The following is a 13,056-nucleotide window of genomic DNA, read 5'->3' as shown; positions in this document are numbered from 1 at the left end:
CACCCCTCCACATCCATACCAGGCAGGCAATGACTTGCAAATGTGGAAAATAATCTGATGAAGATCATTGTTTGGGTTTCGATATAAACTACTCATCATATTTTTTTATTTGCTCATGGGATGTGGGTGTTGCTGGCTAGGTCAACAATGTTGCCCATCCCTAATTTCCCTTGAGAAGGTTGTGGTGAGCTGCCTCCTTAAACCCTCAAGTCCATGTAATGTAGGAATACCCTCAAGAGCTGTTGGGGAGGGAGCTCCAGGATTCAGGCCCAGCAACTGTGAAGGAACAGTGATATATTGCTAAGTCAGGATGGGTGGGGAATTTGGTATATTGCATTTTCTTTTTGCCCATAACATTTTATTTGTGTAGTGCTTGCCAGAGCTGATAATATAATAAATATAACCAGGCAGGAAGAACAAGACTTGGCTATCAACAACAGCAGAAGCCTCAAGAAGCCTAGCTACTGCTACCCAATATAGATTCAAAGGAGGCTGACATTTAGTTTATTATTCCAAGCAAAAAGGTGCTTGAAAGTTTGCTACATTTTAAATAACATTCCTGGTATTGATTAAGCAAAGGAGGCCAAAATCCACACTTTATTTCCACGGATTCCCTCACCTTAGCTGATGGTGAAATGGATTGGGGCCGGGGGGGGGGGGGGAGAGAAAGAGAGGGGAGAGAGAGAGAGAGAGAGAGAGAGGAGGAAAGAGGTTCATGAGACAGCTCCCACACAAAGACAAAGGAGAGTTGTTCCCTTGAGTAAGTGATCAAAATAGGCGATTATTTTGTTTCACTGGCATTTGCTTCATGGCATCTTAAAACGTGCACAAAACAAGTCAGGTGCAGGCCAATAACAATTCCATTCTGGTCAAGAATGACAAATGAAGCAAACTTGCATTTGGAAAACAGAACACTGATCCTAATATTCCCCCAAAGCACAGCAGCTCACTCCAATCGCAGTCCTGCTGAACTGTCCTACAAATAGAATGCCACGTTCCCTTGCAGAGGCTCTGGCAGGTCCCAGCACTTCATGTTTGCCTGAAGGCAAGAGATTGATGCACAGAACACCAAGCATGTATCAGTGAATCATCATTTGTTTTTAAGATCTGTACCTCCAACAGCAAATCAAGTTCCACCTAGTTCTTCACCCAATCCTCCAAAAAGTCAGGATCAATTTAAAACCATTCAATAGCCAACCCAATGTCTCACAAACTGGCCCCCTACCGTGAACAACCGAAGATGATGAGTGACAGGTGAAAGGATTCTATCAATGCCAGGCTGAGAGCAAGTCATTGTACATTTTTGTTCAGAAATTGATAAAATCCAAAAATAATTATATGACTGTACACGAGAACAAAAGATAGAGCAGGAATAAGTCATACAGCCCATCAAGTCTGCCCCTTCATTCAGCAATACCATGGCTGAACTTCTGCAGTAACTCTACTTTCCCCACCCAATCGCGATATCCCTTTGATTCCCTTTGTGCCCAAAAGCCTACCTATTGATCGCAACCTTGAATATACTCAATGATCAACTATGCACAACTTTAAGGTATGGAACACCAAAGGATCACACAAAGTGATAAACCATCTCTTTATCTTTGCCCTCAATGGTCCATCCCTTATGTTGCACTTCAACGGATGGTGCAATTCAAGAAGTTTTTATATAAAAGAGACAATCTAATTAATGTGGTCCTTTTGCAACCCCATCCACGTTAATAAATTAAACTTGCTACGTTCTACCCGTTCATGTTCTCGCCACTACCTCCCAAACCAAACATACATTAATATAGTATCTTTCAGAACTTCAGCAAGTGTCAACACTTCACAGCCAATGAATTTCTTTTAAAATGCAGTCACTGTTGCAATGAGGAAATCTAACTGCCAATTTGCACACAGCAAGATCCTAGAAATAGTAATGATATTAACTTCAGCTACAAAGGTAGACGGGAGAAGTTGGGAAGAGAAGCTGATAGGAGTATTCAAAATCATGAAAGTGTCAGGGCAGACTACACAAGAAACACTCTCCAATGTGCATGGATTGAGAACAAGGGGGCACAGATTTAAAATAATTGGCAAAAGAGGCCAAAGCAACAAGAAAAACTATGGAATAAACTGCCTTGAGAGTGTGATGGAGGCAGGTTCAATCAAATCATTCAAAAGGGAATTAAATTCTTAAGCCCGTTTTCCAATCCCTCCAAAGGTTTGGCTCTCCTCGTCTCTGTAACTTCCTCTGCCTCTCAATCTCCAAGATCTTTGTGCTCCTCCAATTATGGCCTCTTGCGCATTCCCAATTTTCATTGATATACTGTTGGTGGATGGAGCTTCAGTTTCCTTGACCACAAGTTTAGGAATTCCCTCAAAATCTTTCTCCTCAAAATCTGCCAGACTTTTGCTCATGTATCCTCATGTGACCTGGTGCCCAATTTTATTTGATAAAACTACTATGAAGCACTCTATATATGTATATATAACTGCACGTTGGTTTAAACCAGATTTATCTCAAAGGTGAATTGTATGCCATTCGGACACATTATATTGGCCTCCTTCTGCACTGTAAATTCTGTGATCTATGGTTCCCAGACCGAGCCGGCTACAATGCATGACCAGTCTATGTGGTCCCAAAGACAAAATATAGAAAAGGATTTTTTGTTTGCCTGGACACACATATATCTGGGAAAAAGAAAACAGCAACAGTTATGTCACAGCTCCATTGAGTGCATTCAATATAACTGCAGCTACTAGTTCCCCCTCAGTATTTCCATGTAAAGCCTAGATTAAGCCAATCGGTTCTGTATCATGAATTTTTCCGCTAAATTGCAAATTAATAAGGTACCGAGGGTAAGGAGGGCCCTGTTAGAGAGGCAGAGGCAGAAAGGGGGTTGGTACTACCAAACTTGCTGAATTACTATTGGGTGGTGAATGCGGAGAAAGTGAAACATTGGTGGGAGGAGAGGGGTTATAGGTTAGGATGGAGGAGTCCTGTAGAGGGTCCAGCCTGAGGGCCATGGTGACAACGTCGCTTCCGCAGGCACCGGGGAGGTACACAGTGAGTCCGGTGATGCAGTCCATAATTAGGGCGTGGAATCAGTTGAGGAGACACTTTAGGATGGAGGGATTTGTCGGTGCTGACACTGTTGCGTGGGAACCATGGGTTTAAGCCGGGGGAGACAGATGGCATGTATAGGGAGGGTGATGGGGCTGGTGAGGGCAAAGGATTTGTACCTGGAGGAGAGGTTTGTAGATCTGGAAGAGCTGCAGGAGAGGGTGGAGTTGCCAAAGGGAAGCGAGTTTAGGTATATGCAAGTGAGGGACTTTGCTTGGAGTGGTTGCTGCTCTCAGATGTGGAAGGGGAGGGCAGGATTGGTGATATATATGGGTGGCTGGGGGAGCACAGGTGGTGAAGATTAAAAATAAATGGTAGGAGGAGCTAGGCGGGGGGGAAAAGATAGGATGGGAGTGTGGAGTGAGGCAAGCATAGGGTAAATTCGACCTCCTTGTGTGCAAGGATGAGTTCGATTCAATTTAAGGTGGTACATGTGACTCGGGTTCTTCCAGCGGTGGCAGACCAGTGTGAGAATTGTGGGTGAGGACCAGCAAATCATGCGCATATGTTCTGGGACTACGAGAATTTGGAGAGGTACCGGGAGGGGGTAATCGGGGCGCTTTTGAAGATTGTGGGTGTAGAGGTCGGGCCAGACCCAATGGTATCAGAAATGCCAGAGCTGATGGAGGGGATGAGGGCTCATGTTGTGGCCTTCGCCTCTCTTATTGCCCGGCAGAGAATACTGTTGGACTGGCGATCGGCAACGCCATCAGGGGTGGTGCCCTGGCTGGGGGGACCTGTATGATTTCCTCTGGCTGGAAAAGATCAAGTTCGAGTTGTGGGATCAGTGGAGGGCTTTGAGACGAGATGGGGACTGTTCATGACAATGTTGAGGAATTGTTTGTTTTGTGGGGTGGGGGGGGGGGGTGAAAAGGGGAAACATTTGCACAAACTGTGAACTCTGGGGATGTTGATAATGTTTTTGATTCATGTTTTTATACTTAAGAATAATCTGGAATAAAATACATTAAAAAAAATAATAAATTGTGAATGAATGTACTGCATTAAGGTTTAATACTATACCTTGAACCATTGGTGAAATGTGGGCCAGACATTGTAGAATGACCTATTGTCGTTGCTGTAGTACTAGGCCAATTAGAACTTGCAACAGGCATTGGACCCAAAGATGCCGGCCTCTTGCTGTAAGGGAAGAATCCATGGTTATGAGGCATCATTAGAGATGACCTATTAGAAATTAGCTGAGTAGAAGGGCCTGCTAAGTTGGAGACAGTGTGTCGATTACGATTGAAAATGGGCCCAGAGCCAACATAAGCTAGACACTGATTGCAAGAGCACACTTGTCCTCTGTGAAGTGGTCCAAAAATAGCTGATGGATAGGGTGCATCAGAAAGTCTTTGAACTCGTCTCCTGAACCCAGTTATTTTATTTATCTGCGATGAGCTGGTCAAATCCACTATATAGCTGTAACCAAATTGTCCCAAATCAGCTATCTGCTGCCTTCGAGTGAGGCATTCCTCTATGAAAATGGAGATGTTCATTTCATAGACTGTCCAGCCACCTTCATCATTCTCCCATTGCCAGAACAATCCTTGTCCTGGGGCAGATATCTGAGGGTAAAGCTGCCTCCTAACTTGTCGCATTCTTCCTGTAAAGATTGTGAAACAGGGAAACAAAATTAAAATGAGAGAACACACAGTAAAACACAAGATTCATGATCACACAACAAGAAATAAACAAGAATTGACACCTTTTATTAGAATACTTTGACCCATAACTTCAGAGATGCACGATTTTGAAGTGCATCTTCTCTTTCCCGATAAGGTTTTGAAAGTGAGGTGGATAATTGCTGAAAAATAAACCTTGGAGTATTCATTCCAGACCTGTGCAAACTGCACATCTCGTCTCCTGAAGCCCATTTAAATTTCATCCAGAAATAATATTCTTTACAAGTCTCCGCTTCTAATTGAGACTTCAAGCAGAGCATGATTTTGCAGTAAAAATAAAGTACGGCTTATATCTGTTGTTCCTAACTTCTATATGTAATGAAAGATAGAATGTTTCTGCAAAATAATGAGTCACCAGACCCACATTCTTGCACATCCTCAGGGTTAGTTCCAGGAACAGCAGGATCTGGGAACAATTCAATTGCCTATCCTCTCAGCTGGGGAGTGACTGTGCAAGGGAATATAAAATTGAAAATTGAATGGACAGCAACGTTCCTGGCATGATTTGTTCATCACACAAGCTAATAGGATAGTTTGAAAATACTTACTGCACAGCAACAAGTGACATGTTTCGGGAGAAAGTTGCGCAACCTGCATGATGTTTTGGTCAACCCAACACATAACCCTAACCAAACACACAAGCAATTGACATCAAACAAATTTATATAGTGAATGAAATTGGCTAAAGAGTGACAGCTATGATGGAGATCTCAGGAGGTCCAAATAGCCTTCATTGATGCCTACTTGTGACAATAAGGGATTATTATTATTATAGATGGATAATAATAATCTTTATTAGTGGCACATCACGAATAGGTTTATGTTAACACTGCAATGAAGTTACTGTGAAAATCCTCTAGTCGCCACACTCCGGTGCCTGTTCAGGTACACTGAGGGAGAATTCAGAATATCAAGCTGAAACCACATTTTGGTAAGCTTCCTGATGCTCTTGGCATATTATACAAATCACCTAACAAGCATGTCTTTCGGGACTTGTGGGAGGAAATCAAAGCACCCGGAGGAAACCCACGCAGACACGGGGAGAACGTGCAGATTCCGCACAGACAGTGACCCAAGCTGGGAATCGAACCTGGGACCCTGGAGCTGTGAAGCAACAGTGCTAACCACTGTGCTACCGTGCTGCCCGATTATACCGTGCCGATTATACAAGTTGCAAATATTTCTGCCTTATCTTGTGCAGCATTGTATTGTGCTCCTCTAATATTTTGGATGGGAAAGTTCATTGAACTTCCTCCTCCTATTGGTTGCTCAATTGTCAACGACCACTCATACTGGATGTGACAGAATGGCAAAAGCTTTGACCAAATCTGTTGGTCATGGGACCATTTTGATCTGTTTATCATATGTTTCTCCTGCTGTTTAGCATAGAGTCCTGCGTTGTAGCTTCACCAGGCTGAAACCACATTTTGGTAAGCTTGCTGATGCTCTTGGCATACTATTCCTCACTCTTCATTAAACCAAGATTGATCTCATGATATGATGTTAATCGCAGAGTGAAGAATATGCCAGCCATGAGGTTACAGATTATGGCTGAATAGAATTCTGCTGCTGCTGATAGCTCCTCATGCATCTTTGAGCATCTGGATTTGTTTTTAATCTATTCCACTTCGCTAGTGACACACATGTTGGAGGGTGCCCTCGATGTGAATATTAATTGTACATATATTGTACTTAATTGAATGCAGGTGGACAGAATTAATTGGAGTTTTACTTCAGCACATATAAAGAAACACTCACTGAAATTAGGGTGCAGTTGAGATAGGAGACAGATGCTTAAAATGTTTCACTCTGTAAATAAATGTTAGATTACTCCAGTACTATCCTTCACTGACAGACTCTATGGAGTATAACAGTGCAGGGAATACCGGTTGCATCTGCAACAAATGGACTGGTAAGCACAAAGTCAAGTCATTTTTCCATCGAGTTGGTTCTCTCACCAACTGTTGCATGCCCAAGTTGGCAGCGATGTCCTTCAGGGCTCAGCTTAGTTGGTACACAAGAGGAATAGGTCATTTGGCCCCTCAAGCCTGTTCTGCCATTCAATAATATCACACCTGATCTGATCTGTGGCCTCCACTTACCTGCCTGTACTCCTTAAACCTCGACTCCAGTGTCGATCAAAAATCTGTGTATTTTAAATTACCCAGTCTCCTCAAGTCCTTCTTAAGTGGGAAACCACTGATTTTGAAACTGTGCCCCCTAGTTCAAGATTCCTTCAGGCGGCGAAACATCCTCTCAGCAGGTACCCCGTCAAGCATCCTCAGAGTCTTACATGTTTCAATGAGATCACGTCTCATTCTTCATTTTTTAAAAAATAAATAAACATTTTATTGAGGTATTTTTGGGTTTTACAACAACAAAATAAACAATGTACATTAATTTATAAACAAAGTGCAAAAGCCGTCTCCCTGCCTTACATATCCCACCTTTATTCACCCCCTACTCTAAACTAAGCTACCCCCCCCCCCCCCCTTCTGCTGACGATTAATTTTCCGCAAAGTCGTCGATGAAAGGTTACCACCTTCGGGCGAACCCTAACAGTGACCCTCTCAGGGCGAACTTGATTTTCTCCCAACAGAGAAAGCTAGCCATGTCAGATAGCCAGGTCTCCGAATTCGGGGGCATTGAGTCCCTCCAAGCTAATAATATCCGTCTCCGGGCTACCAGGGAAGCGAAGGCCAGGATGTCTGCCTCTTTCTCCTTCTGGATTCCCAGATCTTCCGACACCCCGAAAATCGCCACCTCTGGACTCGGTGCCACCCTTGTTTTTAATACTGTGGACATGACATCAGCAAACCCCTGCCAGAATCCCCTCAGCTTCGGACATGCCCAGAACATGTGGACATAGTTCGCTGGCCCTCCCGCACACTTTCCACACCTGTCTTCCACCCCAAAGAATCTGCTCATCCGGGCCACTGTTATGTGAGCCCGGTGAACAACCTTAAACTATATCAGGCTGAGCCTGGCGCATGTTGTGGACGCGTTGACTCTACTCAACGTGTCTGCCCAGAGACCATCCTCTATCTCTCCGTCCAGCTCCTCTTCCCACTTGCGCTTCAGCTCCTACTTCTGCTCCAGCTCCCCCCTCTGACCCCATGAGTTCCTTATAGATGTCGGAGACTTTCCCTTCTCCCACCCACACTCTGGAAACTACCATGTCCTGTATCCCCCTTGGTGGTAGGAGAGGAAAGGTTGAAACCTGCCTCCGTAGGAAGTCCTGCCAATCCAAATTTCTCCTCCAGCTCCCGCAAGCTAGGAAAGCTCCCCCTATAAACATATCCCCCATCCTCTCAATCCCTGCTCTCTGCCATCTCTGAAACCCCTTATCCATCCTTCCCTGGGCAAACCGGTGATTATTACAGATTGGAGATCAGACCGATGCTCCCTCCACTCCCACATGTCTCCTCCATTGCCCCCAGGCTCTCAGGGCCGCCACCACCACGGGGCTAGTGGAATACCGGTCCGGCGGGAACGGCAGAGACGCCGTTATCAACGCCCCCAAGCTGGTGCCCTTGCATGAAGCCGCCTCCATACAATCCCATGCCAACCCTCTCCCCACCACCCACTTCCTGATCATGGCTATATTCGCCGCCCAATAGTAATTACTGAAGTTTTGCAGTGCCAGCCCCCCCTCTCCCCAGCTCCGCTCAAGCATCCCCTTTTTTTTTTTTACTCGCGGGGTCTAGCACGCCCATACAAAGCCAGTGATCACTTTGTTGACCAGTTTAAAAAAGGACCGCGGAATAAAGATGCGGAGACACTGAAACACAAACAGGAATCTCGGGAGCACCGTCATCTTCACCGCCTGCACCCTCCCAGCGAGTGACAATTGGAACGGGTCCCACCTCCGAAAATCTTCCTTCATTTGGTCCACTAGTTGGGCCAGATTTAGTTTGTCCAGCTGTTCCCATTCCCGCGCCAATAGGATGCCTAGGTATTGAAAGCTTCCCCCCCACTACTCTAAATGGCAGTTCCCCCAGTCGCCTCTCTGGTCCCCTTGCCTGGACCACAAACATCTCACTTTCCCCCATATTTAGTTTATACCCTGAAAATCGACCAAATTCCCCCAGAATCCTCATGATTTCTTCCATCCCCTCTGCTGGGTCCGATACAGGAGCAGGTTGTCTGTGTAAAGCAAGACTCTGTTCCACTCCCAACCGGACCAGCCCCTTGAAGCTCTCAGTGCAATTGCCAGCGGCTCTATGGAGAACGCGAACAACTGTGGGGAGAGGGGAGCATCCTTGTCTCGTACCCCGATGCAGCCTAAAATAGTCCGATGTTGTCCTATTTGTCCGTACGCTCGCCACAGGAGCCTCACACAGCAACCTGACCCAGTCAATAAAACCCCGCCCAAATCCGAGCCGTCCCAGTACCTCCCACATATATTCCCATTCCACACGAGCAAAAGCCTTCTCTGCGTCCATTGCGACCACTACTTCACCTCCCTATCTTCCGGGAGCATCATGATCACATTTAACAACCTTCTTACATTGGCCACCAACTGCCTTCCCTTAACAAACCCCGTCTGGTCCTCCCCAATAACATCCGGCACACAGTCCTCAATCTTAGAGGACAAAATATTGGCCAGCAGTTTGGCGTCCACATTCAACAGGGATATCGGCCTGTAGGACCCAAACAGCTCCGGGTTCTTGTCCCGCTTCAAGGTCAGCAAAATCGTGGCCTGTGACATCGTTGGGGGAAGCAGCCCACGCTCCCTTGCCTCATTGAATGTCCTCATCAACAGCGGCCCCGATATCCCAGAGAACTTTTTATAGACCTCCACTGGGTACCCGTCCAGCCCCAGGGCCTTACCTGATTGCATGGCCTTCTGACACTCCACTATCTCTTCCATCCCGATCGGGGCCCCTAGCTCTTCTACCAGCTCCCCGTCCACCTTCGGGAAATTCAGCTCCCATAGGAGGTGCCTCATCCCCTCCGGCCCAGCTGGGGGTTTCGACCCATACAGCCTACAATAAAACTCCTTAACGCCTTATTCACCCCTGCTGAGTCTCTAACCAGGCTCCCGTCCCCATCCCTTACTTTCCCTATCTCCCTGGCTGCCTCCCTATTTCTAAGCTGCTGTGCAAACATTCTGCTTGCCTTCTCTCCATGCTCATAAATTTCCCCCATCGCCTTTCTCAGCTGCTCTACCGCCCTCCCTGCGGTTAACAAGCCGAACTCTGCCTGTAGCCTCCGCTGTTCCCTCAAAAGCCCTGCCTCTGTGGTCTCCGTATACCTCCTATCGACCTGTAATATCTCCTTTACCAGTCGGTCCATCTCTGCCCTGTCTACCTTCTCCCTGTGGGTGCGTATCCTGATCAGCTCCCCTCTAACCACCGCCTTCAATGCCTTCCAGACCACCGCTGCCGAAACTTCCCCCGTGTCGTTGACTTCCAGGTAGTTCTGAATACATTTTCTCAGCCGCCCGCACACCTCTTCGTCAGCTAAAGTCCCACGTCTAACCTCCAGTGCAGGCGCTGGTTACTGTCTTTACTAACCTGTAGGTCAACCCAGTGTGGGGCATGGTCTGAGATTGTAATCGCCGAGTACCCAGTGTCCACCACCCCGCGTCAGTAGAGCCCTGCTCAGAATAAAGAAATCAATCCGGGAGTACACTTTATACATGTGTGAGTAGAAGGAGAACGCCTTCACTCTCGGCTGCCCAAATCTCCATGGGTCCACCTCCCCATCTGCTCCATGAACCCTTTTAGTTCCTTTGCCATTGCTGGCACCCTGCCCGTTTGAGCTTGACTGGTCTAAACAAGGGTCAATAACTGTGTTGAAGTCCCCTCCCATGCCCAACTTATGCAAATCCAGGTCCGGTGTCTTCCCCAGCATACTCTTTATAAACTCCACATTGTCCCAATTTGGTTAATACACATTTACTAGTACCACCTGCACCCCCTCCAGTTTCCCACTGACCATAATGTACCTGCCTCCCACAACCTGAACTATTCTTTCCGCCTCAAATACCACTCGCTTGTTGATCAGGATCACACCTCTAGTCTTCGAGTCCAGTCCCGAATGTTAAAACCTGTCCGACCCAACCTTTCCTTAGGCTAATCTGGACAGCTACTCTAAGGTGCGTCTCCTGTAGCACTACCACGTCCGCCTTCAGTCCTCTCAAATGCGCGAACACGTGTGCCCTCTTGACCGGCCCATTTAGTCCTCGTACATTCCAGGTGATCAGCCTAGTTGGGGGGCTCATCTCTTTTCCCCTCCCGCTAAACAAAGTAAAGATAAAGCAAAAGATCCAGGATCTAACAAACACACCTTCATCCCCCAACAATGCAAATGTAAACTTTAACTCACTCAGCTCTGCAGCTGGCCCCGAAATCGATACAGAAGGCATTACAAATAACGTCCACAAAACGAAAAACGAGAAACTTTTTTCAAACATGAACGTTGCAGCAAAGTTCAAAGTTCTCAGTCCTTTCCTTTTTGCGAAGTCCAATGCTTCCTCAGGCGACTCGAAATAAAAATGTTGCTCCTCGTATGTGACCCAGAGACGGGCCGGATACAGCAGCATGAACGTCACCTTTTTCTTTAAAAGGGTCGAGCTTATCTGATTGAACCCCGCTCTCACCACCATTGCCCTCGGGGGGGGGGGGGGGTCTCCCATTCCCTGCTTCCTCCTCTGTGAGCCCTGTCCACCTCCAAGGGTTGGGGGAATGTCGACCTTCGGACCCCTCTGGGAGCCCAATGATTCTCAAGTTCTGCTGGCGGGACCTATTCTTTAGGTCCTCCGCCTTCTCCTGGTCTCTCAGCAGCCCCACTTCCAGCTCCACTGAAGTTTGATGTTCCTCCTGGTCAGCCAGCGCCTTCTCTACTTTCTGGATCGCCCGATCTTGGGCATCCAATCTAAGCTCCAGCCGCGCAATTGACTCTTTAAATCGGGTCCAAGCTGTCCTGCTTCTGTTTGGCGAAGCCCTCCTGGATAACTTGCATCAGCTGCTCCGTTGACCGCTGGGTCGACAAGCCAGAGCTCCGGTCATCCGCCATGCTATCTCTCGTTGCAGCTTCAGCCCAAGCCTTCTCTGTTCGTCTGTTTCTGCCTTTGCGAGCACTTCTAGTCCGCCTCTCCATGCACCGGTGTGGGGATCCAGTACACAATTGCCTCCATCAATCATCGATTTTCCAGTTCAAGTCCGGTACAAAATCGGGGGGAAAGGTTCAAAACAGACAGATCTTTAACTGAACTGTATTGAGAGCACAGCTTCTGGCTTGCTCACATCCCAATCTAAAACTCCACCTCTCATTCTTCTAAACTCCACTGAGTATAGGCCCAGCCTTCCCTCATGAGACAACCCTGTTGTCATAGGAATTATCCTAGAGAACCATCTCTGAACTGCCTCCAATGCAATTAAGTATATCCTTCCTTAAACAAGGAGACCAAAACTATACAGTACTGTTGGTGTGGTCTCACCAATGCCCTGCACAGTTGTTGCAAGACTACCCTACTTTTACAATCCATCCCATTTGCAATAAAGGCCAATGTGTAATTTGCCTTCTAATTGCATGTTGTACCTACATTGTAATTTTGTGATTAGTGTACAAGGAAGTGTTCTGCAGTTGCTCTCCATTTTAAAATCATATTCTGCTTTTCTATTCTTCCAGCCAAAGTGGACAAACTCATATTTTCCCATATTATGTTCTGCCAAATGTTTCCCATTCACAACATGTCTACATCCCTTTGTAGTGGTGCTATGGATCCATGCTTGCCGGTGGAAGTTGAGGTCCCTACTCAAGTACATTATGCACCAATGTTATGCTCAGTGCTTTATTCCATATGGTGTTCAGCATGAGGAGTATGTATTTATCCGCTGAGGGAGGGTAGTAAGTGGTAATTAGCAGGAGATCGCCCCATCCATGTTTCCAGTCGGAAACATTAGGGACCTTCAAGCAGCTATTGGATAGGTACATGGATTACGGTAAAATGATATAGTGTAGATTTATTTGTTCTTAAGGGCAGCACGGTAGCATTGTGGATAGCACAATTGCTTCACAGCTCCAGGGTCCCAGGTTCGATTCCGGCTTGGGTCACTGTCTGTGCAGAGTCTGCACGTCCTCCCCGTGTCTGCGTGGGTTTCCTCCGGGTGCTCCGGTTTCCTCCCACAGTCCAAAGATGTGCAGGGTAGGTGGATTGGCCATGATAAATTGCCCGTAGTGTCCAAAATTGCCCTTGGTGTTGGGTGGAGGTGTTGAGTTTGGGTAGGGTGCTCTTTCCAAGAGCCGGTGCAGACT

The 13,056-nt window shown here is 46.7% G+C and overlaps 1 protein-coding gene across 2 annotated transcripts in view; it reads right to left on the bottom strand.

The window, feature by feature from the left end:
- Window positions 1-13,056, bottom strand: part of dtx2 (deltex 2, E3 ubiquitin ligase) — a 79,483-nt gene that overhangs the window by 46,493 nt on the left and 19,934 nt on the right. For both annotated transcript variants that reach the window (XM_072469261.1, XM_072469262.1), the window contains exon 2: window positions 4,130-4,712. In XM_072469261.1, the coding sequence (XP_072325362.1) occupies window positions 4,130-4,712 (583 nt within the window). The remainder of the gene's footprint in view (window positions 1-4,129; window positions 4,713-13,056) is intronic.

This window comes from Scyliorhinus torazame, chromosome 12, assembly GCF_047496885.1.
Source record: "Scyliorhinus torazame isolate Kashiwa2021f chromosome 12, sScyTor2.1, whole genome shotgun sequence".
NCBI classification, from domain to species: domain Eukaryota; kingdom Metazoa; phylum Chordata; class Chondrichthyes; order Carcharhiniformes; family Scyliorhinidae; genus Scyliorhinus; species Scyliorhinus torazame.
The sequence above is the reverse complement of the archived record's forward strand: the minus strand, read 5'-3'. Positions and strand labels throughout refer to the sequence as shown.